Source organism: Cheilinus undulatus, linkage group 10 (genome assembly GCF_018320785.1).
Source record: "Cheilinus undulatus linkage group 10, ASM1832078v1, whole genome shotgun sequence".
Lineage (NCBI taxonomy): Eukaryota > Metazoa > Chordata > Actinopteri > Labriformes > Labridae > Cheilinus > Cheilinus undulatus.
This window is the reverse complement of record NC_054874.1, coordinates 29,347,554-29,373,823: the sequence shown is the minus strand read 5'-3', so window position 1 is coordinate 29,373,823 and position 26,270 is coordinate 29,347,554. Positions and strand designations below refer to the sequence as shown.

At 39.6% G+C, this 26,270-nt stretch overlaps 1 protein-coding gene across 2 annotated transcripts in view; it reads left to right on the top strand.

Annotated features, from left to right (window-relative positions):
* LOC121515909 (dedicator of cytokinesis protein 2-like) overlaps positions 1–24,437 on the top strand; it is a 247,197-nt gene extending 222,760 nt beyond the window's left edge. For both annotated transcript variants that reach the window (XM_041796853.1, XM_041796854.1), the window contains 17 exons: positions 2,229–2,269; positions 7,561–7,651; positions 8,405–8,515; positions 10,192–10,281; positions 11,217–11,321; positions 11,871–12,012; positions 13,746–13,827; positions 13,957–14,041; positions 14,730–14,816; positions 14,974–15,150; positions 17,714–17,797; positions 17,893–18,030; positions 18,503–18,630; positions 19,891–20,095; positions 20,248–20,353; positions 20,991–21,139; positions 24,054–24,437. In XM_041796853.1, the coding sequence (XP_041652787.1) occupies positions 2,229–2,269; positions 7,561–7,651; positions 8,405–8,515; positions 10,192–10,281; positions 11,217–11,321; positions 11,871–12,012; positions 13,746–13,827; positions 13,957–14,041; positions 14,730–14,816; positions 14,974–15,150; positions 17,714–17,797; positions 17,893–18,030; positions 18,503–18,630; positions 19,891–20,095; positions 20,248–20,353; positions 20,991–21,139; positions 24,054–24,116 (1,884 nt within the window). In that variant the 3' untranslated portion in view covers positions 24,117–24,437. The remainder of the gene's footprint in view (positions 1–2,228; positions 2,270–7,560; positions 7,652–8,404; positions 8,516–10,191; positions 10,282–11,216; positions 11,322–11,870; positions 12,013–13,745; positions 13,828–13,956; positions 14,042–14,729; positions 14,817–14,973; positions 15,151–17,713; positions 17,798–17,892; positions 18,031–18,502; positions 18,631–19,890; positions 20,096–20,247; positions 20,354–20,990; positions 21,140–24,053) is intronic.
* The last annotated feature ends 1,833 nt before the right edge of the window (positions 24,438–26,270 follow it).

Here is a 26,270-nt window from a genome sequence, read left to right as displayed (position 1 = left end):
TCTTTGAGTGTGACAGCGACGTCTCTGATTTGTGGTGTCTTCGGTTACCATGGAAATGTCCACCATGCCCACAAACGAAGGCTGTCTACTGTTAATGATGACAGTACATACCGCCACAGTATGAAGCAGTAAATGCTCAAACTTGTCATATTACATTATCATACAAATATCATCACTACGATAAAGATAAGGGTAGAAGAAAGGTATTTATACAGTTTAAAAGATTGGAAAGCTTAACAACACATAAAACAAATGTACATTGTCTTGTACCTTTGCCTTTTTACCCTTTTTTCGAACACTGTTTTTGTGCTGAATTAAATGTGCCTAAATGTGTTGTAGTCATTGGTACAGGTAGCTGTTTGGCTTGGTTCATGCATTAAAAGCATTTTAATAAGGATTTTATGAAATGTCTTCTGGTGTTTTGAATGATGAAATTTGCCTCCAGAACCAGCACCGCCAAAAAAGGGGGTGGGCACTGTTGAGCTCTGTTACCACCTGGTCTTTAAAACACACATTACGCAAGTGATAGCTGAAATGCATGTGCAAGCAACATTTACATCTGTGTCTTTTCTCTTATCCCACTGTCTCTGTGTGCATAATAACCAATGCTCTTTTCCCCCATTGTTATGAGGTACTGAATATAAAATCCACAACTATTATCATACAATATCTATAGATGTGAAGTTTGTTCTCTGTGCTTTTAAATGGATAAAGATGGGCCTTTATTATTAATTTTTCCGTACTACTCAACATGGTGAGGCCTAACCTACCACAAGGTCACTTTACAGAGAGCTTATAAAAAGTTAGAGTCCAGGTTACAGCCTAAAATATCCAAAAAACACTAATTACCTTAATCTATATTTCACATAAAAGGGGTAAAAATAAGTTTATATAATTTTAAAAAATATTGATGGTTTAATTGAGCTCAACTTTGCTGCTGCAGCGTGCAGCAAATGTAGTCATCAAACGCTTTAACATTTCTCATCATTAATCTACACCTAGAAAGAAAATTTACTGTGTTTTTAAACTCACATTGCCCTGGAGAACCGATGGTGCACTGTTAACATTTTGACATAAGAGAGGACCAGAGCGCTGTGCCAGGCCTCAGGACACTGCGCTCAACTATCTATGCGGTGGTAAATTTGTGCGCGTCTTCCATTTGCCAGATTGGCTTAAATCATTAGCAGGATTTCATTTATCATGTTTAAAGCATCTTCACACACAGACAGTGGTGCTGCTGGTAGATACAGACACATATCCTGAAGGCATTTATAACTAGAAAAGCACTCAGAGAGCGCAGACCTCCACCATTAGCCCTATCTCCCAATAGCACAGAATCCTTTAAAAAATTCCTGATGGGGATCCGAATCACTCCCAAAATCTAATCAGTTCTTCTTTATGCCATTTCTGACATTTCCTGAAAATTTCACGAAAATCCATCCATAACTTTTCGAGTTATGTTGCTAACAAACAAACAAACTAACAAACCCTGCCGATCACATAACCTCCTTGGTGGAGGTAATAAACATTCACTCACAGCTCTGTCTTCAAGACAGCAACTAAAGCAGTACTGTCTATTTTTTAATACCCCGGGATGCGGTATTACCATATTATCGACTATTCCTAGCTTAAGTTGTTGTTTATTCAGCTTTGTCAAAGCTGACCTCTGTGTGTATAGCAGCTGACCTTCATGTGGATTACCAGCAGGAAATTGGCTTTCTTAAATTAAAACCCATCGATGCAAAAGTAGATGTCTCTGACCTTTGCAGAAGATAATGTAAGTACATACAAATATGCAAACTGTATACTTTGGTTTCACTCTGAATCCCACTGTAATTGAGCTGGTTTTTATGCATTTTTAAGATCGTCTCTTGGTATCTCTGTGTGTGTTTAAGCATGTGATTGTGTTGGTGATGGGAGGTGGGGTTACATCAGTTCGTTCCACTCCTCTCTCCTCTGTAGACGTCATTAAACTTCATTAAACTGGGAGCTTGTGCTGCTAATCTAACAAATGCTCATACACACACTCCCACGCTATGACACACAAAGGCAATCAGAGGTTTACAGCATTACACACACACAACACACATACAAATGCTAGACCATGAAAATACAAAATTACAAACTTGCAGTCAGTGCAAAGCTTCTGAATGATTTTGGAAATCTCTGTGCCATACACGCACACTTTTACTCTGACATTGACCCTAGTTTTGCTTTTAATTTTGCAGAACTTTTACAAGGACATCAACCGTGAAGGGATGTATATCAGGTATGTACGCTCTGAACTGACATAATATATGTTTGATCATTGCATGTCGATGTTGAATGTGCAAACATGTGTGTGCTGAAATGTGTGTTAGTGTGTGTGAGGCCATAATCTGACAAGGGATTATATGAGTCCCACTGAATTACTGTCAAAATCCACAGGATCAGCTCTTGGTCTGACTGGGGGGAGTGCAGAGAGGAAGAGGGGCATGATGGGCGAGAGGGAGGGGAGGGGAGAAGATAGAATGATGAGAGAGTGTAGGGGGATACAGATCCAGTAAGGTCCCATAGTGCATTTCTGGTGATGCCTTAAAGACATGATTAGTTATCTGTTTGAGTGAAATGTGAGCTCAGCTCTGAGGTTGATCAGCTGCCTTTGTCTGTCCTGTGGAGAATACATTACATTACATTTGGCTGGCTCCTTAGTTTGTGTAGGCAAACACGCAAAGTTTCATGCAAATACACATTTAAGCACTCTATGTGTGTTATATAATGAGCCAGATGTTTGATGAGACTACGGACCAGGCATGGATAATAAAACTAAACTCATTATGTTATTATACACTGCTTGAGTTAGGGGTCATTAAAATTGCAGCTTAATTGCTCACACCTATCAGAGTGATACTCAAGAGCTACTGAATATCAACTCTTTGAGACTGAAAAATCATATTGGCTGAAAAAAAAAAACTTTTTTTATCACACTATTGTACAGCAGTTGCTGCTATGCCACCATTCATAACAGATTCAAGCTACTTAAACCTTACAGTGTGTGATGAAACAGCAGTGAGCAGAGCTCAGAGTTTACCTTGGAGAATTTTGCATAATAATTACACAATCCATCAAAATAAACTGCCCATATCAAAACCAATTTCAGTGAATATAGTCAACTTTTTCTGGACTGCAGTATTAGTTCAACTGTAAAATGTATTCTACAGTGTCATAATCCAGGACATCTTTTACTCAGTTTACTCTTTATAAGCTATATAAATTATATTTTACTCCTTCTGAGTACACACATGACACTTGTGCCCACAAAAGTATTAGTACTCAGTGAAGAAATTCCTAACCCATTATTATTTGCTTCCACAAGTCAACTGTGCAGACTGATGGGTAGCAAAAAGCCAGCACTTCACCAGGGCTGTGAAGTGGGAACCCTCCTTTGATGGTGTTTTGTTCAGTTAGTCCCACAACCCCTCCAGGGGTCTGAACAGGGATCTCCAGCATCCCAGAAATGGAGTGTATACCATTAGTTCAGGCAGAGAGTCAGAGACCACAGAGTCAAGTACTGCCATAACTGAGTTCAGCTAATTCACATCCTCATCAGCTGACAGCCAGCTGATTTGCTCTGAGCATGCTATTGGCTAATCGCTCTCATGCTGCCTAATTTAAACTGCTCTTGCCTGGCTATGCTCTGCTGCTCTCTCTGCAAGCTGCTCTTGCAACCCTCCTCCATCCCAGCTCCTTCCTCATTCTGCTTCTGACATGATCAGTAGCTTTCTGTTGTCACTGATGCCTGCTCTGCTTTGGGTGCATTGCTGCTTCCCTCCTTTTCTTATGCTTTTTTTTTTATCAGCATAGGAAGAGCAGGTATGTGTGCTGTTCGAGTTTAATGATTTCCTCGTAGGCTCATGAGAGGGCATAGGCATCCCAGAACAGCCAAACATAAATTACAGCAAAGGTACTAATGAATAACTGCTAATAAAGGGATATTTACAGTCACAAATCATGTGCGTTTCCCGATAGTGGTCCTGACTGAGCTGCATTTATACAGATTTTGACAGCAGTTTTAAAAATGTAACCTTTTTTAGTGGTTTATAGATAAAATGCAGGTTAGTGTAAGGTCCATAAGGGCACAGAATACATATGCCTGTCTGCAATCAGCTGACTGACAGCTGCTTTAAGTATTGTATTAATCCATTGCAGGACATTGCTTTGTTTTTTTACTTTGTTGTTGTCAATGCCATCCAGCTCTCACAGCCAATCACAGCTGTCTCTCTAAACAGAGCTGCCAAACTTAATCCAATTGTATTTGACTTGGATGTCTGTAATGCGCCTTCCTATTGGGAGGTTCCTGGCAATGTGCTCTGTGGAGCATCAAAGTATGCTCCCTGACTAACCCAGGAAGCATCTTTCTAAGAGGAGCCTTCACTGCCTTCAAAGCTGCCCAACAGTTTTGTAATCAAAGGTTAAATATATGACTAGAGTGTTCCTGACTGAAATAAACAAAAGAGTTCCAAACATTTAACAGACAGGGATGAAGTTCCTGGCCTTGTGTCAAGTTGCTGTACTTTGTTAGAGGAACTAACTGAGCTGTAGCTGCATGTGTATTAACTGCTGCAGAGTAGCCTGCCATGTTCTGCTCTAGCACCAGGAGAAAGCACTGAAAATCCTAGACAACCCTGGTATCCCACATGAAAAGTCACTATTGCCTTTCTGTTCCTTCTGTCTCCAACCTCAAGTGTGTTTCTGCTATCCTCCAGCCATCAGTCTTTTAACAGGGAGCACCAGCCACTTTGACCAGTGGTAACGTCAATGATGAGTCACCAAGTGAATCTGTTTCATTCAGCTCTGCTGCACCTGGCAACGCCAGCAGCAGTCATACATCTATCATTGAAACTGTGTTTTTATGATGGTGGCTGCAAGGAAAGGCATCCTGAAATTTTTATTGGTGACTCAGTAGTTAGATCTGTTGAGTTTCACATGCTATCACATACTGTTCTATCTGGTGCTAAAGTTGCAGACTTTATAGAACAGACTTCAGTGCTCACAGACCCTCAGCCTTCATCCTGATTGTTCATATGTGTATAATGACATGTTAGGGTCTATTTAAATTTTAATCCAGAGCCTTGGCAAAACCTTTATCTTTTCTAGCCGTATCTCTGCTCCTTCAAAAAGCCCCGAGCATGTCAGCTGTCTCCACAGCCTGCATGAATGGCTGAAATCCCTCTGCGCCACAACTGGCTAGGATTTTATTTAGCACCTTTGAAAGTTTCTGGACCAGAACTGACCTTTACAAGCCAGATGGCCCACATCCCAACATAAAGGACAACTTATACAAAACTTTGTACAGTACATTGCTTTTAATTCTGATTCACCTCAGCATGAACCTAAATTCCCACCCATCCACAATGTAGAGCATTTTTCCCTCTGTCCTGCTGATCATTCCTTCTTCAACAACATACATACCAGTTTTTGCTTTTTCAGACATATAAGTATGAACCTCCTAATTTAAACTCGGAGTTAAAATGACATGTTTTCAGATGTTGAGTATTCCAGTACATGAAACATAAAGATGTATGTCTAAAAACTGACTGGTGCTGATTCGATGGTTTCATCTGACTTGACTAATGTAAAATGACATCTATTTGTCATTTTAGTGCCATTTTTATTCCTTCTTGTGGTTAAGATTTTATTTATCTTGATTGAAACATAGTCAGATACCAAAGTTCATGTCTTCATGGTTTTGTGGCAGCTCCTTGGGAATGTGATATTAATATTTCTATTAACTTCTTCTTGCAGCTGACTTTGGTACATGAGATTAGGGGTTCAAATCCCACGGGTGCCTCTGTGGAGGATATAGTCCTTGACGCATTGGTGGCGGGATTGATTGCTGGTCTCTGATCTGTTTCTTGCATGTCTTCCCCTCACTCTCTCTCGCCATGTTCCCTGTCTCTCTTCAGCATTCCTGTCTAAATGAAGGCAAACAACCCATGAAAATAAACTTAACTTTTTTATTTCTGTCCAGTGTGATAGTGTGATGAACCTAGAGTTTTCAAGCCAAAAAAACAAGTCTGCCAAGTCTGACTGCGATAGGCCACATCATCAGTCTCTGGAGCTCAAGTCCCCAGTGAAACCAGATGCCAACTCAGATATGCCCCAATGCACAGCAGTTATGGTGGACAAACTGAGGACTGAAATTGTTCCAAAATTGGAATCAATGCTATCAGAATCTGTAAAGAAAGAAGTGTCAGCCGCTCAAATAGTTGAGGCAAAAAGCTGATGCACAAAGTCGGAGTATTTCAGACCTGGGACGCTTGGCTGATGGGCATGATGACCAGCTAGTGAACCCGCAGGCTAACAAGGCTGAGCAATCTGCTATGGTGGTAATCTTGCAGAGCCAGTGGATTGGCCAGATTCCAGATCTGCCATTAGGTGTATCCATCTTGCAAGGCTCCAGTCTGAAATGCTCGTGCCTGGTCTGAGAACAGACAGACCAGTCAGCATCATTCGTATGTTTTTGCTCTTCTCCTGATGGGCTTCAGCATGAGTTTGAGTCATTACCTGCTTCCACTGCTGGTAAACGACAGCCCCTGCCTGTTGAGCTCATGTTATAAAGTTTAGTCTCTGGGGCTGAGCACGCCCACTACGTCATATTTTCCATCACTCTGATTGGCCGGTAATGTTTGTGGCAGACATTCATCAAGTCACCCTCTGAGGATCTGGAAGAACCCTCCAGATGGAATAATCATACGGGCTGCAGTGCTCCGATTGGCTGTTTCAAAGCTGTGCCTCTATTGGCTGTATGAAATCTGTATCAATGTAGATTCTCTGGAGCTAGCCTAAGCTGACCCTTGAGAAACTGCTGTTTCCAGCGGTTCCACATTTTCCTAATTTTTTAACACCAGAGATTGCTGCTTTGTTCAGATACAGAGATGGAGAAATGAATTCAAGGAAAGGTGAAATCAGAGGAGCAGAGATGAGCATACTCTCAGAAAAGTAAGAGAGGTTTTGAATGTTTGAGCTTGTTTGTAACAGCAATCAACAAAAATCAATACAACCACTGGATCAAGTGTGTTTAAAGTGAGCAGAGGAAAGAGATTTTCGAGGCTACACTATTAAACATTAAGCCTGACAGAGTGAGTGCCCCATGTTTTGTACAAACCACTGCATTCCTGCTTTGTCATCAGTCCAAGTCCATCGTCTGACCATGTGGGGAAACATTTACTCCACACAGAGGGAGACGGATACAAGGAGGGTAAAATGAGGTTTCGCAGCGGTGTTCCCATGTTCCTCCTAATCCTGCTCCTAAATACAAAAAATCAGTCTACCCGTATACACTCTTGTCTGTAGGCGCCTGTTGTAATAGCCTGAACTATGAATACATCTGTGTGCTGTAAATATTTCATTACATTCACAGGTGTGTGTCTAGAATACAAATCCAGTGACACAATTATGATTAATGCCTCAAATGATCTTCAACTTGCCCAACAGTGGCATCTAGTGGAGGAATGCATGTGTTGCGTGTTAAATCCACTTGACCTCTGTGACTGTGTTTTTTTTCTTGTGTGTTCTCAGGTACCTCTACAAGCTGAGGGACCTTCACCTGGAGAATGAAAACTACACCGAGGCTGCATACACACTGCTGCTGCACTCTCGCCTGCTCAAGGTAGGACAAGCACACACTTTTGAAGGGATACTCTGTGCTTTAAAGCTTTTCCTGTCACTGTCTGCTCAGTCACCACGTTTTTTTATCAACTGAATAATGGCTGCCACATCTCCAACCCTTTAATGATGAAGCTACAAGGTTGGTTTATGGCACAGCATCGGTCACTGAGGCTTTATCTTTGTGATGATTGATGCAGTGTGTGTATATGTGTGTGTATGTCTGACTGAGTTTGACCTCATTTGCCTCTTCATTTCTTTTATGGGACACTTAAAGGCTCCCGGAGTAGACAGAGGAATAAGGGCATCTCTCCCCCTCTTTTCTCCTTCTCTCCATCTAATACTATTATATCACAGCAGTTAAAGTCTTTAATGTTTTTTATAATCACTCCATTCACTGCAAGTGTCTCTTCTGCTGTTTCTGCTACCGAGCAGGCTGAGTTGTAGAGCACACTAGTCCCATTCTTCTCCTTCATCCTGAGCAGATAGAACAGTTCCTAAACTATAATTAAGTTTTGTTGATTAAGTATGCTTTAGCTAGACTCATAATAAATATCTGTAATTTCATCAGCTATTGTCTTTCTGTGTAATAAATGACAATGCACCTTTATGATTTATTACAACAAAGAAACGCTTTAAGCTCTCTTTTGTTTCAATACCATGATAGATGGGACTGTAAAACAACCCCAACCTTTTCTTTGTGTTTAAACAATACACGTTTCTAATGCTCCCATCTGTCTGTTCCTTCCTTCTTTAGTGGCATGATGAGATGTGCAGCCCTCAGTTTGAGTCCCATGGCTCGCAAACTCAGAGGCAACTCAAAGAAACGCTCTACGACACCATCATTGACTACTTTGACAAGGGAAAGGTCAGCTCTCTGTACACCATTTTTTCTCTACTCTGATTCTAAAATTGAACTCCGTGGATAAATGAATGTTGTTCGCGTGTCATATTGGTCCCACTGTATCACATCAGTTCATCACAGAAGTTTTCTCAAGATACTTTGAAAAGAACAGGTCTGGTGCATACTTCTGCATACTGATTATATAAACTTTGCTCAGAAAGTAAGAAAATATAGATTTGGTCGATTATTTCTTTGTTGTAACAGTGCTTCTTGGCAATTAATCTCATACAGTTTGAAAGCCTGTTCATTTCTCTTTTGGAGCTACATTTGTATGGAAGATGCATTTGTGGGATGAGCAGCAGAGCTAAGTATATGGATTGTGCCCATAGTAAATTTGCCAAATCTTCTCTGCCTGTGCCAAAAGGCTTGTTCTGGTGTTGCTACTGACTCTTGTTATGAGCATCTGGTACCCACAGGTGCTGCCAATCAGGTGACTAATTGGCACCTGATTGTCAGTACCTGTAAGCTGACTTATCAGAGTCAGCTTGCCGACTGATCTGGATAGAGCCTGGTAGGGCAACTTCATGCTTGTGGTCCGTGGCATTATTTGGAGTGAACCCTAGTGCCATCTCCAAACTGAAGGCCAAGTTCCATATGATGGGGATTCAGAGACAGGCTGTGAAGTAAGTGTTACAAGAGGACAACAGTAGCAGTAACAATAAAGTATAGTAATAGACTGATCAGTCTAATATGAACATTAGCAACTGCAATGATAATAAAATGAGGAGGACTGATAATTATAATTATAGCAGTTGATGTTGAGCAGTTCTTAGATGTACTTTCACATTTGTTATGATGATAGTAGACATAAGACCGATGTTCCTAGTTGTAGTTGGAGTCAGGCAGGTTCACAGTGGCAGGCCATTAAGCAATAATCCAAAGGAACCTATGAAACAGCGAAGCTCAGGAACTCCCTGGAGGATTTATGCTTCGTAACATAAAATAAAACATGAAGATTTAAGCTTAGTTATGTGTAGTGATATGATATGAGTATACACAAAAAAGAGAAAAAGGAAATCACTGTGCCAGGACTCCTTGAAGTCTGGGTCTAAAGCAGCATATGTGGCAGCTGGTCAGTGCTTGAGTCAGCTCAAACTTTCAAAAGGGACAGTTTTAAACATTCTCTTTAAAAGTAAAGAGGGTGTCTGCCTACCAGACCCTGACTGGTAGGTGCCTCCAATCAATTACACATATATATTTCACTTTGGAGGAAGGGCAGTGACCTTCTGTATTCGTTTCACAAAAAGGATAAAAGGAACATAAAAGGAGGCAAAACAACCCTTTCTCTATGGGATAAGCAAAAGCACATAAAATCAGAATTCAATGCACAGCCTTTTTATTTTTGGAATTGTTCTTTTCCTCTTCTATTCAGTGTCTTTTTATGACGAGACAGTGTAACAATCATGCAGTCACAGTCTGCGAGCGGTGTGTTGGTGCCGCTTTATCTTCTGAGTTATCCGTGAGAGCTTTTTGTGTTCCTTGAAGCGGTGAAAGAGACATTTCCCTCCACTCTCCAGAGTCCTGGAAACAAGGATTTTCATGAGCTGTGTCCTCACCAGGACAGCTGCAGCAGATTTTTTAACAGATGGTGTAATGAAGGACACTTTCTTTTTTTCCAATGTGCGTGTGCTTGTGTTTAGATGTGGGAAGAGGCCATCACTTTGTGCAAGGAACTCGCTGACCAGTATGAAAACGAGATCTTTGACTACGAACTGCTCAGCAAGAGACTGGTAATATGTGCTATTTTATATTTAAATGCTGTGTCCCCTTGTGATCTTCCTTTTTGTCTCAACTTTACCTCTTCAGCTGTCTTGCTTGAATTCCTTTTTGGTTCTTGTCTCAGATATAAAGGTGTGTTTGAAGGAACAAAGTGAATCAAAGCACATTAATAAAGTAGCAGAAACACTTAATGCTGTATTGGGTTAATTTGACATGGAATTTATGCACATAAAATATATCTTCTGGCCATATAGTTAGTTTTTGTTCATTGTGAAGTACTTTTTAGAGTGCACAGGACTCATAACATATTGCTCTCAATAAGCAGTTTCACACTTAATTAGCCACATGCACATGGACATTACCAACAGCTCAGCACAATAATTCAACCCTGTTTCAAAGGGAATACTTGATTTAAACTTGCTTGACACAAATCCTCTTTTTTCATCCAGAATAACTAAAGTTTGAGCTACAGTAATTACTGTATAACATCAAAACATGCCATTCATCCACCTCTCCAAACATTTCTCATGTTGTCCCCTCAGTCAGTCTTTTGTTTCTGTTATCTCTCACTTTGGCATCACAGCAGATGTTATTTCTTCCATGTCAAGTTCTGATTTGATCTTCGGCACCACCATCTCCTCATTTCAACTCTCCACAGAATATTAGACTTTTAGCAACAGTGAAAAACTCTCTCTCTCTCAGTCGCTTTCTTTATACAGCAGAGGCTCTCTCAGCTAATGCTGAATTTATGTGGTTATATAAATGACAGACACTGTCCTTGGATGCTGTGCTCTCCTTTTTATATATATATATATATCGCCCTCAAAGGCCTAGCGTTGTGCTGAGGGTGGCTCTGTCATTGGCACCGGCTGATAAAACTGCTCCAGCTGCACACGTTGCATCTGAAACTCTCCTCTCAACACACACTCATTTTCCCTCTCTGCAGGAGAAACAAGCCAAGTTCTATGAGAACATCATGAAGATCCTGAGGCCAAAGCCAGACTACTTTGCAGTAGGATACTACGGACAAGGCTATCCTCCATTTCTTAAGGTTTTTGATTTTCACTGTTACCTCGTAGCAGATTTCTTCAAAGGACACACGTTTTTATCAAGTGCAAGCACACAGTTTTGTGGTAGGTGCAAAAACCACAAAGGTTACTCTGACTTTGTCTTGAAAAAACAAGCAAGTCACTGTCAGCACTGAAGTAAACATTTTAAAAGTGCAACAGTAAACAAGTTTCTAAACACAAAAGCAAGACAGTTAACAGCAAGGGACATTAAGTACCTTATGGGAGCATTATAGATCTGTGGATTTCAGCAAATTGCAGGATGAAATATTCCACTCTTTGCTGCTCCTGTTTTCATTAGATGTGTTTATGTGAGTATGACAAAGTTACTAAGTCAGTTTTAAGGGATGCAGGCAGGAAAAAGGAGCCCTTTTCCTGGTTTCTGGAGGTATTTCATGTCCATAGGCTCTGCCCTATTGAGAGGAATCAAATTGCAGGACCAGTGCATTATCCATTGCCATTAGTAAAGAATCAGCAATGCATTGTATATTTCTTTGTCATGACTAAGACCAGTATATTTCCTTTGGCTTCAGAACAAGGTGTTTATCCACCGTGGTAAAGAATATGAGCGCAGAGAGGACTTCCAGAACCAGCTGATGAGTCAGTTCCCCAGCGCTGTGCGCCTCAACACCACCACCATGCCAGGAGATGACATCAGAAATTCTCCACACCAGTGTATCCTGCTGATAGCACCACAAACACAATTAATAATCTTCATTAACACATTAAAGTGTTATAAAAAACATTGTTTTAATTCTCTACATGGTAATTCTAAGAGGTACACATAAGGTGTGTTCCAAATCGCATACTTCTGTTCTAAATACCAAATATTTTGTATTCACACTGAGAAGAATGTGAAAATGCAGTGTACTACTGGCACACTCAAAATCATCCAAAGAGTATGTGTTGAATATACAGTACATGCCACTATATTAGTTCCACTATGTCTCAAACTCCCCGCTTTCAAAATGAGGGCATCAGCGACCTGGCCACTATGAATTAACATTTGTTAGGGCATTAAGTTATGAGTGTCAGCACAGACAACTTTAACTTGATCATATCATGACATTTTCAGCCAGTATGAGGAGGAGGAGAGCATGTCGTTGAAGATTTCAGTGTAAATGCTTTGAAAATAAGTTTATTTCTTTTGAGGAAATTGTCCTGATGTCTGTTTCCAATTCACTAATAAAGACAAGAAGAAGAAGAAGTGAAAAAGAAGCGGCTTAACGGTCGTCACTTCTGGGAAGAGCAAAACAGCAGTGCACAATTTGGGACACCACCATGCAAGGAACCCCCCTGGAGCCACACCTGGAGGGGGAGCTGGACGGCAAGCATCTGTGGCTGGGCTTCTCTCCATGGGGCCCTGTCAGGCCCAGACCAAAGAGGTTGCAAGGAGCCATCTCCCTATGGGCCCATCACCTGCAGGGCCAAGCATAGGGGTTGGGTGCACTGCAAGCTGGGCAGCATGCAAAGGTGGAGACCCAGGTGATCTGAGCCTCAGCTTCAGAGACTGATCCTAAGGTCTTGGAATGTCACCTCTCTGACGAGGAGAGACAGGAGCTGGTGCAAGACCGTTACTAGCTAGATATAGTTGGGCTCTCCTCCTTGCACAGCAGGACCACACTCCTGAAGAGAGGCTGGACACTCTTCTACTCTGGCGTTGCCCAGGGTGAGAGGTGCTAGGCGGGTGTGGGGATACTCACTAGCCCCTGGCTGGCAGCCTTTGTGTTGGAGTTTTCCCCTGATGAACAGGAGGGTTGACCCTCTGTGTCTCCTTGTTGCAGAGAGGACGGCTTTGACTGTTGCCGATGCATATGCACTAAGTTCAGAGTACCTGGCCTTCTTGGAGTTGCTGGGTGGTTTCCTGGAAGGGGAAGTCTACTCTAGGGTCCTGGGAAGGAGACAGGTGTCTGGGCTCAACCATAGAAATAGGGTGAGGAGCTCGAACATCTGGGGTGAGCTGGAAATAGATCAGCTGCTTTGTCTTGAAAGGAGCCAGTTGAGATGGTTCCGGTGTCTGATCAGGATGCCTCCTGGTCACTTCCTTGTGGAGGTCTTCCAAGTGGGGAAGAAAATGGATGGACGGCCGTGTCAAGATTAGTGTTGTATACTGCATTGAAGTATACTCCAGCAAAAGTATATAAACAGAAGTATGTGATTTGAAACACACTTTATAATGCCTCAGTTAATCCAAAAAATGATTAGAGCATTTTAGACTATTTTATTTGTTAAAGGAAATACCTTGCTCAGACTTCAGATCTGTATTGTTGAATTTTTTCTTAATTATTCAGTTTCGATGATTCTTTTGGTGGAATGCTGAACCAGTTGTTGGTAGTTCTTTACACCCCTCCAACATCAGTGTTCTATCTTTCTTCCTTGGAGTTTTATTCCTGAATGATTGGAACCAGATATCCAGTGTTTCACAGTGCAGCCAGTCCTGGAGATCCCTCCTCGCCTGAAGAACAAACCTGTCCCTGACCAGATTATCAAGTCAGTCTAAGAGCACGTTTAAAGTGTGAATGTCTGTGAAACATTTGTTATTCAACAACAATATCTACTTCTGATATGCATTGTCTTTGATTTGAGTCTCTGTTTCCCTTCTCTTTAAACAATTTAAAGCTTCTATAAGTCCAACTATGTGCAGCGTTTTCACTACTCCAGACCTGTGAGGAAAGGACCTGTGGACCCAAACAATGAGTTTGCGGTAAGGTTTCTTTTATAAGATAACACTGAAGACAACAATAACAACAACAACAACATGAAAGTCTTATTTTAGAAGTGTTTCTTTACATCTTTTTCATTTGTCTAGAAATGTTCAGTAAGATAATAGATGTTATTTAAAGGTTGATTCTGGCTTTTTTGTATAAGGTGTTATTCTAGGGTTTAAGCTCAGCGCTTCAGATGCAGCATCAGAAACTTTTACACTGTTGTGTAAGATCTTACAGGATAAGAAGAACTTAATATGAGAAAACAAATAATGAGTGATGCCCTTCAGATTCAAAACAGTAAAGGAAAAAACTAACAGGAGTAAGAGTGATTATAAAATGAAAAGGGACTATGCAGGATAGATGGAACGAAAGGGACCTACCAAAATAAATGAATCAAACTCAAAACTGCTAAAACATCTTTTGATATATCTTTGTACGCACATTGCTTATTTATTACATTGCCATTAGTCTTAATCTTGGCAAAGCTGAGACCCTCTTTTCGTTAGTGAGTTCAGCTTATAGTGTTAAACACTCTGATACTGCAACTGTCTGAACAGGACTTTGATCTTACCATCCACTTACAAATCTTGCACTCTTTGATAAGAGAAAAAATATCATGTTACAAGTATTCACAAGAGACTAAAGCTCATCTAGCTGTTCCCATTTCTCTTTCCTTTATTTAAGTCGATGTGGATTGAACGCACCACCTTCACAACTGTGTACAAGCTGCCAGGAATCCTACGCTGGTTTGAGGCTACGGACATGAAACATGTAACTTAAGACTTGTTTGTTGTTTGTATTATTTATTTGTATTCAACATTTATCACATCCATCCTTTATTCCTGTATTTCCTCCTCCCTTCATGTTTTCTTGTTTCTTTCTTTGATCTACCTGCCCTTTCTTCTGTACAATTGTCTTTCCTGTCCAGACCACCCTGTCTCCTTTGGAAAATGCCATAGAGACCATGGAGTCCACCAATGAGAAGATTCTGACTATGATAAACCAGTACCAAGCTGACTGGAGCCTTCCCATCAACCCCCTCTCCATGCTGCTTAATGGCATCGTGGACCCAGCTGTCATGGGAGGCTTTGCCAAGTATGAAAAGGTAAACTCTAAAGACATCAGTCGCAGAAACACCACACCTTTTATGGTCATCACAAATACACATATGGACAAAATTGTTGGTACACTTCTGTTAAGAAAACAAAAACCCACAGTGATCACTGAAATAACTTGAAACTGACAAAAGTAATATTAAATAAAGTTTTACTGAAAATTAACAGAAGAAAATCACACATTGCTTTTGAATTGTGGATCAACATAATTATTTAAAAAAATGAACTAATGAAACTGGCCTGGAAATAATAGATGTTATCCCTAGAAAAGATTGAAAATAATTTGACCACAGGGACACGTTAAACTAATGTGTTCTGTAATAAGCATCACAGGTGTCTTCAAGCTTGTAATCAGTCAGTCTGCCTATTTAAAGCATGAAGCATAGTTACTGTGTTTACCACACTGAACATGGACCAAAGAAAGCTAGGAAAGCGAGTTGTCCCAGGATATTAGGAAGAAACTTATAAACATGCAAGTTGAAGGCTATAAGACCATCTCCAAGCAGCTTGATGTTCCTGTGACTACATCAGCACATATTATTCAGAAGTTTAAGGTCCACCAGACTGTAGCCAACCTCCTGGATGTGGTCGCAAGTGGAAAATGGATGACAAATTGAAGAGATGGTTGATACGAATGATAACCAAAGAGCCCAGAACAACTTCCAAAGGGATTAGAGGTGAACTCCAAGGTAATGTAAATGTACACTGCTTAACAAAGTTATTAGACCACCTGTCATAAAAACGAGAAAACACAAATATTTTGATGAACTGCTTTAATGCGGACTCTTTAATTTTCAGTGAGCTCTCCACGTTTTACCATTTTGAACAGGAATGAGGAATTTCAAACTGAATTCACCTTTTTATACCCAAATTTGAGCCGGCTCACTGGGCTTCTCTGAGAAGTCAGAAATCAATCAAGCATAACATTCAACCAGTAAAACTCATTTTTCTGTTCAGGAATGCAAGTAAATAACTATAATTTGACATATTAATCAAGAAATAATGATGTGCTTTACTATTTTTTCAGTTTTTTGTAAATCAGTAAATTTGGAAATTCATGGATAACAATAATAATTATATTTTAGCATTAAAAATATCATTTTGGTTAAAGAGCTTCTACATATTGGTGTATTAAACATTGCAGAAACATAAAAAATGATTTTGGTAATTATCAATGCTGTTAATTTAGGGCAGCTGTGACATAAACCTTACTTTGGGTGGTGGTCTAATAAATTTGGTAAGCAGCGTACATCAGTATAAGAATTCACCATGTGTCGCTGTTTGAGCCAAAGTGGACCTAATGGAAAACTCCACTGTTGAAAACGAATATTAAATAAGCAAGACTGGGATTTGCCAATTGCATGTTGACAGGCCAAATAGCTTCTGTGAGAAGATGAGGCAAAACTGGAGCTTTTTGGCAAGTCATGTCAGCTCTATGTTCACAGACGCAAAAATGAAGCATCGAAAGAACATGATACTGTAACTATTGTGTTGAACCACAAATCAAATCAGTGTCAGATTTTCATTATGTAATTTTCAATAGTTTATTTATTATTACTCACCCAATGATGTTGGCACTCCTTTATTGGTTTATTTCTTCAGTTTAAAGCAGCAATTATTTTTATTTTTTAAATAACTGGTTAACTAAGGTTCAAGGCACCATATGAAATTTTCAGGACCATAGTTTTCTTTGTATATTTTTCTCTAAATTTCTCTTTCTTACATTCAGAAGAGATTGTTTTAAAGCCCTCTAAGCCTGACATTATCGTATATATCAAGAAGAGACATGATATTCAAATTAAAATAACGTTTGAACCATAAATCGCATCCACTTACGTTTTTTCCCCTTGAAAGGCTTTAATTCCCTGTCCATGCCTCCGTAGCTCTTACAGTGTTTTCTAACAAGCCTGGGACGTAAAAGATTAAATCCACACTAGTAATTATGATATTGAACATCTTTTTAACCATTTTATAATCAATTTTTTATCCTTCCTGCTGCTAGCTTTAGCCTTAGCCACCATATCAGTTTCCCACGATGCATTGTGATTGGCTAGGACAATGAATGGCAGGCTGTTCTGTTCAACACATCATACTTTGCCAGACAGAGCATATGCAAACACTTTAAAACTGAAGGAAAGACCCTAAATGACTCATAAAAGGAGAAGGAGATACACGAGACTTTTTAGCCCCATAACTTCTTTAAAATTCAATTGACATTACTGCAGCACACATATTCTTAAAGTCCAGGTAGCTCTGAACAAAAGGATGTTTACAGCTTGACTGTACACCATGGTTGATGTTTTACAAGTTTTTTAAGGCAAAAAGTCCAGGTGAGACACAATGGTTAAAAAAATAGCATAGGGCGCAGAGGGTTTAGAGAACTTAAGAAAATATTTGACCCCATTGATGCAGGACATTATGTATTTGAGTTGGTTTGTAGAATCTGTTTTTTCCCAATATAATTAGTCCAAAATACAGTACATGCAATGAGCTGAAAAGTCAAATGTTGAGCTGTGATCTCTTAAATGAGTGTTTTTGTTTCCTGTTGATCAGGCTTTCTTTACTGAGGAGTACACCCAGCAGCATCCAGAGGACAGAGACAAACTAGTGCGCCTCAAAGATCTCATCGCATGGCAGGTACTGAACCGACTAACATTTTCTTGAGCACAACACATAAAGCCGTGTCACTTTGATGTGGACCTTGTGTTGACATTATAAATGTGGTTTTATAGATCCCATTACTGGGCGGAGGAATCGCTCTGCATGGGAAGAGAGTGACGGATGACCTGCGTCCTTTCCATGAGCGCATGGAGGAGTGTTTCAAACAGCTGAAGACGAAGGTGGAGAAGGAGTATGGTGTGAGAGTGCTGGTAAGAAAAGAGTTAGCAGGGGAGAACATGAAAAAGTAAGGCACTGAAACTGTATTTACTAGTAGTTCTAAACTGGTTCATTTCTGTAATACGGGAAGTAGAATGACTGTGGTGGAGCTGCAATAATTAGACTAATAATGAGCTGATCCAGGCTGATTTCAAAGATCAAAGTACTCTCAATCATGTCTGAGATGAGTGCTGATATGGGATTTGTAGCTGAATAAACAGAGCACAGCTCAGATGGTCGTACTTTGGCTAAACACGGTCATTAACTTACAGAGCAGCTCTGCCCTTTAGGAGAGATTGAATTAATGATCACAAGCAGTGATAATACACTTCTTTTAACTTAACTTTGCTTTGATTTTTACAGTTCAGTACAGTTATGAACTTCTGCTTTTTCATGGTCCATCTATAAACTCCACTAAGTTTATTGAATCTGAGCATAAAACAAAAGTTTGACTGTCTTTTCCAGCCGGACTTGGATGACAGGAAGTCCACCCGTCCTCGCTCCATGCTGCGCTCCTTTCGCCAGTCCATCATCTCCATCACCTCTCTGCAGGGGTCTGAATGTGGGACCCCTACTAAACTCCAAGCAGACAGGTATAGCATACATACATGCTTTCATTTCATCTTAAATTTTAAATAGCTTCTGCATAAAACATTGTGGAAATGATAATAAAATTTATACCCATTTATAGAACGTTTCCACCAATCGGTCCGACTCAGTTCAGTGCGGAACAGCACACATTTTTTTGTATATCCAAAGAGCAAAAGTTGGAAAGGGTCCCAAAAAAACAACCCGTACTGTCCCACTTTTCGGCACCTTCCATAGGGGGTACCAGTCTTACCTCTCAATCCCAAAAAAGGTGGAGCTACGCACACAAAAATAGGTGGCTGCACTGATGTCACGTCACAGCTTCGGCCTGCAAAACACGGAAGTCTCTGTGAGGAGCGTCTAAACAGGAGAAAAACAGACTACTGTCTGCTTAAATCGGGGATATTTGGATTGACAGAGATCCAAACTGTTTCCTAGTCTGTGAACATTGATATCTGGCCACAAATCAAACTTCCTGATGTTTATCTGGGCCTGATTTTAAGAATACAAAGCAGAGCCTGAAGGCTCACAGCCTGATCTATCCACGATGGATGTAAAACTAAACTAATGCTGAAGTTTTGTAAATATGTATCCTTAGATCAGTTTATTCTCTGTACTGTAACTAGTTATTCATCTACTTCTTACTTTAGGTAACCTCTAAAAACATCGCTCTGTGGTTGTTGAACGTGCTCGTAAAACTTCGGGCTACAGCTTATTTTAAAACGAGATCAGCACACCCAGGATTTCTAACATAATCTAGTTTGATTTTAACACCAGCTGAACTTTTACTTTATTTTTAATGTTGCAAATTCTAACAGTACAGCTCTAAACTTTCATATGTTTTTGTATAAACTGTTATAGACTAAATATATTCACATATTAATGTACCGTTACGACTTTAAACGTTTCTGTACATGTATTCCATCAGCTGAAGATCAGTACTGACAGCAGTTAACATAATTAATATGTAGTTATTTTTAAAAAAAGCAATTTCAGTTGAAATAAAGCTGTTTAATGTGTATTCCCTACTGATTTCTGTTACTCATCCTTTCTACAACAGAGGCTGGACCACCAGACTCACGCAGCATGTGATGTCACATGCATAGCTATAACAGCCCGCCCACCAAGTGAGGGTACAGGTGTCTGTGGAAACGTAAACTGTTTTGGGGTTTAGCGTACCAAACCGTACTGAATCAAACTGCACCCCCTGATGGAAACAAGGCTTTATGGTATTGACTGCTTTCATCCCCACTTCCTCCTCTCAGAGACCTCACCCCGGAGTCTCCAAACTCTTGGTCCTCCACACTGCCACGTTCCAGCGGCAGCATAAGTGCAGGCACAATGGATGAAATGGTGACGGTAGGGGATACAGAGGTCAGAATGAGGAAGAGTAAGAAGAAGAAGAAGAGGAGCAGCATGATCTTCATCACAGAGGAGAGGGAAAGGACAAATACGCTGGACTGCAAACGGGTGAGAATGAGAAGAAAAGGAAGCAAAAATATCAGGAAATGTAGTCATAAAATAAGGGAAGACAGATGGTGAGTTAGAATATGTTTAAGATGCAGATGTGATTGTGTGGTGGTGCTGCATTTAAGTTTGTTGTGATCTCTGTCTCCCTCTAGCTGTCGAAGAAGCAGGAGTTCCGCAGTGACACCAACTTGTCTGAACCGAATGACGAAAATGTGCTGTTGACAAGCGCCAACTCCAGATCCCTGCCTGCCATCACAGGTAAATAACAAACACAAATCTACTGTGCTGCATAGTCCACTGTGATTGAGGTAGACATATAAACCATACACTAAAAATCATCCAAATTAAAAGTTATATCCCAAGGCTGTGTTTATTTTGTATTTTGAAGAGCTGACAGAAAGATAAAAGCACATTTAAAGCCTTTTGGGTGTCCATAAAAAACTTGGCAGGCTAGAGTATGTTGCAGTAAATTCCTGACCTAACACAGTCTCTGATGTGAGGTGGCAAAGTAATCACATCGGTTGTAATTTTTTGAGAAATGTCCAGTTTACTTTCTGTCTACTTCACATCATGACCCTGCACTTCAAAATAGTGCGTTAGGCCACAACTCACTGATGTCTCTCTGGCCTCCTGCCATGTTGGAACAGGCCAGCTGAGCCAGCATTGATTGTTGTTTTAATAGACTCCTCTGATTAGCTCCACTGACTGCAGGCTGTACTGCCTCAGTGAACACACACACAGCAGAACCGGTGTTGACATTTTAAACAGTAAATCAGTGAAGCAGAAGCAAGAGCACAATTAGTAAAAACAAACCGCTGCTGCAGGAAAGACCAAAGGTTTCGTTGTAATCCGATTATCAGTGAGAAATAAACACTGACGTTGTGTACATTTGTAGGTCTGTCCCTGGCAGTGGTGGCAGGCACTGAGGACATGGACTCCCCACGAGCTAGAAGGGACAGTAAGAGCATGTCTTTGAGTGGGACTTCTGACCGAACAGCAGACAGACGCTCAAAGGGCGTCATTAACCTGCTCTTCAAGTCCAAGGTGAGACATGCAGATTTATGTGAGAACCAGGAAGAAACAACAGCTGGTTTTTAAGAATAAACACTTATATTTGACCTGGTTGGTTGCATCCTGGATAAAAAAGCTTCCAAAATTCCTTATTGAGATTAAGAAAATAAGATCAATACCACTTTCATGTAACCTTGCAAAGCAGATGGATACGCCTGTTTCCTTGTTTCTGACTGGCAAATCCATCTTGCAGTGCTCCCGTCTGAACCGTTTGGGCCTGGTTAGAAAGTGACAGGACCAATCAGCTACAAGTGGCAGTACTTTCAGTCGCAGCAGTGTCGTGACGTAAACAAGCAGCAGCAAGAGCTGGTGCAGTTATGGAGGAAGAGATTAGCGTGGAGGCTGCTAAAGTATGGCAAGCATTTTTAAAATTTAATAGCTAAGTTTGACTATCTGGAATTAACATTGTAGATGTCTGTAATTCAATTTTGCCCAGTCAAAATTGAATTACAGATATCTCTATCAGTTATTTCGCCTAGTCAAAAGTTAATTACAGATATCTTGAATTAAAATTCTGACTATTCAAAATGTAATTATGACTAGTCAGAAAGACTTTGTTGATATCTAAAATGTTAATTCCGGATAGTCAAACTTAGTTTTCAAATGTTAAAACCGCTTGCCATAGCTAAAGTGCCAATTTTATCAGAGCTTGACAACATTTCTTTGTTAAAAGAAGAACAAAGAACAACAGTGAGTTGTTTTCTTTTCAAAAACAACAAAAGTACTTACATGTTTATAGTTGCCATGTTTCAAGTTATTCCTCAGTAGCTGCGCACGCACAGCTCGATAGCGGCTACGTCACGTGTTTTGTTACTCTGATTGGCCCTTAGAGATGTGACAGACAGAACGTTCACCCAGTCATACTCCAAGTTTTTTTCAAAGCCTCTGCCTTTTCGCAAACGTTTCCTATTGAAGCTTTCCCAGATGGATGTGTGAAACAAATCCATCTGGCTTGTCAGGTTAACTTTCATGGGAATAAGATAAAAAGTAACAACAGCAAGATGGTTTTTATCAAGAATAACTGGAAACAGAGGAAAATGGCAAGCCTGGTTCTGTGCAAAAAAAAAAAAAAAAAAAGTCACGTTTTCATGCATGTAGGGTCTTAAGAGGTTAAAGACTGTTAGCTAAGTTACTTTCACTCTTGGTGCATTAGCTGGCCTAATTTATAAAATATGATGCGTCAGTCAGTATTGCATCTACCGTGGAGTGATAAAGTCACATGATGTGTTCAAAGCAACTTCAAAAATTGAAAACTTGTGCTTCGCTGAGGAAGCTGAATAAGTTGTTGAGAGGTGAAAATTTTTTTCAGTTATATAAAATAATTGCATTAGTTGCATAATGTAACTGAGTAATACTTTGAGAGTTGTCCCCTTTTATTCATTAGATTACGGAATAGGCACGATTTTGAGCATATCAATACTTCTGTTAATTTATTCTCATAAATGAACAAATGTAATAATAAAATGTAATAATAAATTATCATATTGTGTTATTCAGTTGTCCTTACTGTAGGATATTTGTTGCATTGGTTCTTTTGAGGTTTCTCTACAGCTCTTTCAAACAGAGTTAGTAAAATCACGTTGTTGGCTGACCAAGGATAACATTTGGATTTCCTTTATAAGGTTAAGACCACCTCGAACTACAAAAATTCGGCCAGGTTTTGGCCCAACTGCAACATCACTGCTTATCGTCAAACCTCGGACCCCATTGGGCTTGCAACAGGAACGACTAATGGTCTTGTAGTGTGACATAATTAGCAATGTATCCAAGACGCCCTTGACAAGACTAGCATGTCAGAATTTTTCTTGCATCGTCATCTAGTCTGACCACCTGACCTGATGTCTAAGACGTGAATCCCGATGCCTATATCATACAGTCTTGGTGCATTTGCTTTTGTATTTGTATCATCATTAATCAAAGCGACATGGTGCTGTTATACAAGTCTCCAGATTGTCCTCCTGATACATTGAAACAAGTCCATTATTGTTTGTTTTCTCTTTCTTTAAGAGCAAAAAAAATGCCTGAAACCCATACAGCATTTCTGTTGTATCTATGATTCATTCTCTTCGACCTACCACCCCCCCCCCCCCGATGACCTGTGAAGTTGCACACAGTCACAGAGACAGCGGTGACATCAACATACAATTAGTGGTCAGTCACACTTGTAGTGTGGCCAGGTCGTCAGCCAAGACGGGTCAAGATTTTAGTTGCATAGTCTGACATGGTGTTGTTGTGAACAACCAAAAAACATCATGAAGGCTGACCATCCACTAAACCAGATGATGAATCAAAACACAAAGTATAATTAGGATGAGTTTTTTGATTAGCCTATCTCACTGATGGATGATTTGCGACCATAGAAACCCTAAATGGGGCATCCTTCATGACAGGTAGTGATCTTATGTATGTGCACGAAAGAAATAGTTTTTTTTTTTTTTTTTAACAAAAATTATAGAAAGTGGTGTGTTCTGCAAATGTATGCCCTGTATTAAAATGAAATTAACATATTTAACTTGCTGATCTGTATTATCTATTGAGTTTTACACAAACATATCTTCTAGATTTTTACCTCTGAGCAGCCCTACTTGTAACTAAGAAGAGCTGATTCCCCCAAAGACCCACAAAAATAAGTACTTTTTGCTGTCAGAAATTAACATTTTTTGTATATTTTTGTAGTTTAAATCCAAACAAAATAGCACATGTTTTCTTACCAAAAGACCTGTGTATGAACTATTCATAAGTGTTATGATCTTGGATCCTGGACCCAAGGTTGGAAACCAATGTTCTAAATAAAGATCAAAGACATCTTGAAGTCATTTACACCCATAACTTAAATTTAAAGAATGGAAACTTTCTGTTTACATTTTGCCTGTTTTTGTTTTAACAGAGCTCCAAAACCGAGGATGTGAAGCCCAGTGATTCAACCAAAGACAGTGACAATCATTTCTGAAGTGTTTTGTATTGATTTACTCTTTTATTTGCTTATTTTTATGCAGCTGCTTTCCAAAGAAGTTCACATAAGCCTCAAATTATGCACCCACTCCCTCTTTCCGTCTGCCTGTCAGGCTCAGTGTTGCTGTTGCTTTAATAAAATTGATTTTTCCTATCAATAAAGCCTATTTTGAGGCCTTGACCTTTTTCCTGGTAATTCAGATCATTCCCTGCAAAGCTAAATGCCATCTTACAGCTTTTCAATCAATTGTGCTTCTACAAGAATGAGCAAACACAAACCATCCCGCCTACGTGCTTGATTAAAAAGCTTCTTAGTATACATTTTGGGCATTGTTGTGACTGACTGAAGTTAATGGGAAAATAATAATTTGATAAAGCACAAAGGTTACTGTGTCCTCCCAAAGAATTTGGAACAGGAACTGGCTGCCAAAAGGCTTTGGCTCTGAAACAACAAACAGGAATAAATTCAGAGATAATGGGGAACAACAAAGAGTGGAGACTAAACAAAGTCTGTGGCATTTGCTATGTGGACATAAGAGTTTTGGCAAAAACTGGTGTTCCAGTGTGTTTCCAAAATATATAATAGTTTTAATGTTGAATGAGTCAAAGCCAACATCAGTATAACTTCTCTAAAATATCAAAATAATTCAAATTTAAGGAAACATGTCAGAACACTCACTATTTCCCTAGTTTTATCATAAGAATATTTATTACGTCAAATACATGAATTACTAAATACTGAGAAGCCACCTAGTTTAACTTAGTATAAAAAGGAAGACATGCAGCACTCTTAAAGTCTATTTCTATAATCACTATTTTGATGTTGAAAATGGAGAAAAAGTTGATCAGAGGCTCTGTCTGTTTAAACTCACATTACAACCAAAGCATTAATTGGCAATATTCAGCACAGGAATTATGACAATGGACGGATCAAAGGCTGGCTGTGTTAGCACTGCTACCATTAGCCACATTCTGTAAAACGACTTGGCACTATTGCAGTGAAAAGTTGGTTTACAGAATATGTTTACTTAACTTTAACACAGTTATAATCAGCAGTAATGGGATGTAGATCTGGTGACAATATTTTTGAACCTCCAAATAGGGACACTTGAATTTGATCCCAAATCCACATGGATGAGCTTATTGTACAACAGTGCACCTTTTAACGCAACTGAAAACGCTTCAACAGATAGAAATTATGTCTCCCAAGATCAACTAAAACTTGACTTTGAAATTGTGAATAAATGATATCCAGAAACACAATACAAAAGGATTGTGTTGGTGAAGTACAACATGTTAATTTACCAGATTGAGATTGCTGATTTGCACTGTGGCACATTCTTTAGACGTAGGAGCTTCATAATGATAATAATGATATTAATTACTATTACTATTATTAATATTATTGATTCAACAAAAACAAGTTCAACCTAGAAATATACTGTGCCTATTAAAATTGCAACTGAAACATTAAAACACTAAAATGTGCTTAAAGACCCTGTAAAGTAGTAAATATTAGTAAAATCTAAAATTATTGTCTTAAAACAATAGCCATATTTGAATGAGGTTGCTGTAAACATTTGAAAAAACTGAGATCTATGTGTGACTGAAGTTTGGATTTAGACTGTTAGAGAGTTTTTCACCTCTTTCCTGCCTTGGTTTGATTTTGGTGGGGAATATATAAGGACCCACCACATCACGCTACTATAATATAAAATCCCAGAGCAGTTAATCTCAGTACAGTCTTTTGTTAGCTGATGTCACTGCCTTTATTGAAAGTTAACTGCCATACGCTTTGTTTGTTCATTGTGAGGTTAAATTTGCCAAGTCTATCAACCACAGTGGTCTACAGGTCATTAAAAGCATCATAACAGAGATTTGTTCCAGAAAACAGTAAATTTAATCCCCAGCTTCTGTCTCTGGCACAGAGGCAGGCAGCTGCACTCTGACCAGAGCTCACCATAAGTTCAAGGGGCAGCCTTATTGCTGGAGTGCTTGTCTATTTTTCACTTGAACTAGATGCAACAGCAACAAACATCTTGCCTGCTGAGGGTGTGTTGTAATCCATATTTCACTTGTCTTTAGTTCTGAATGATTAAAAAAAACGAGCTATGACTGTATCTCTAAGCAGCAACAATCCCCCATGTCTGTT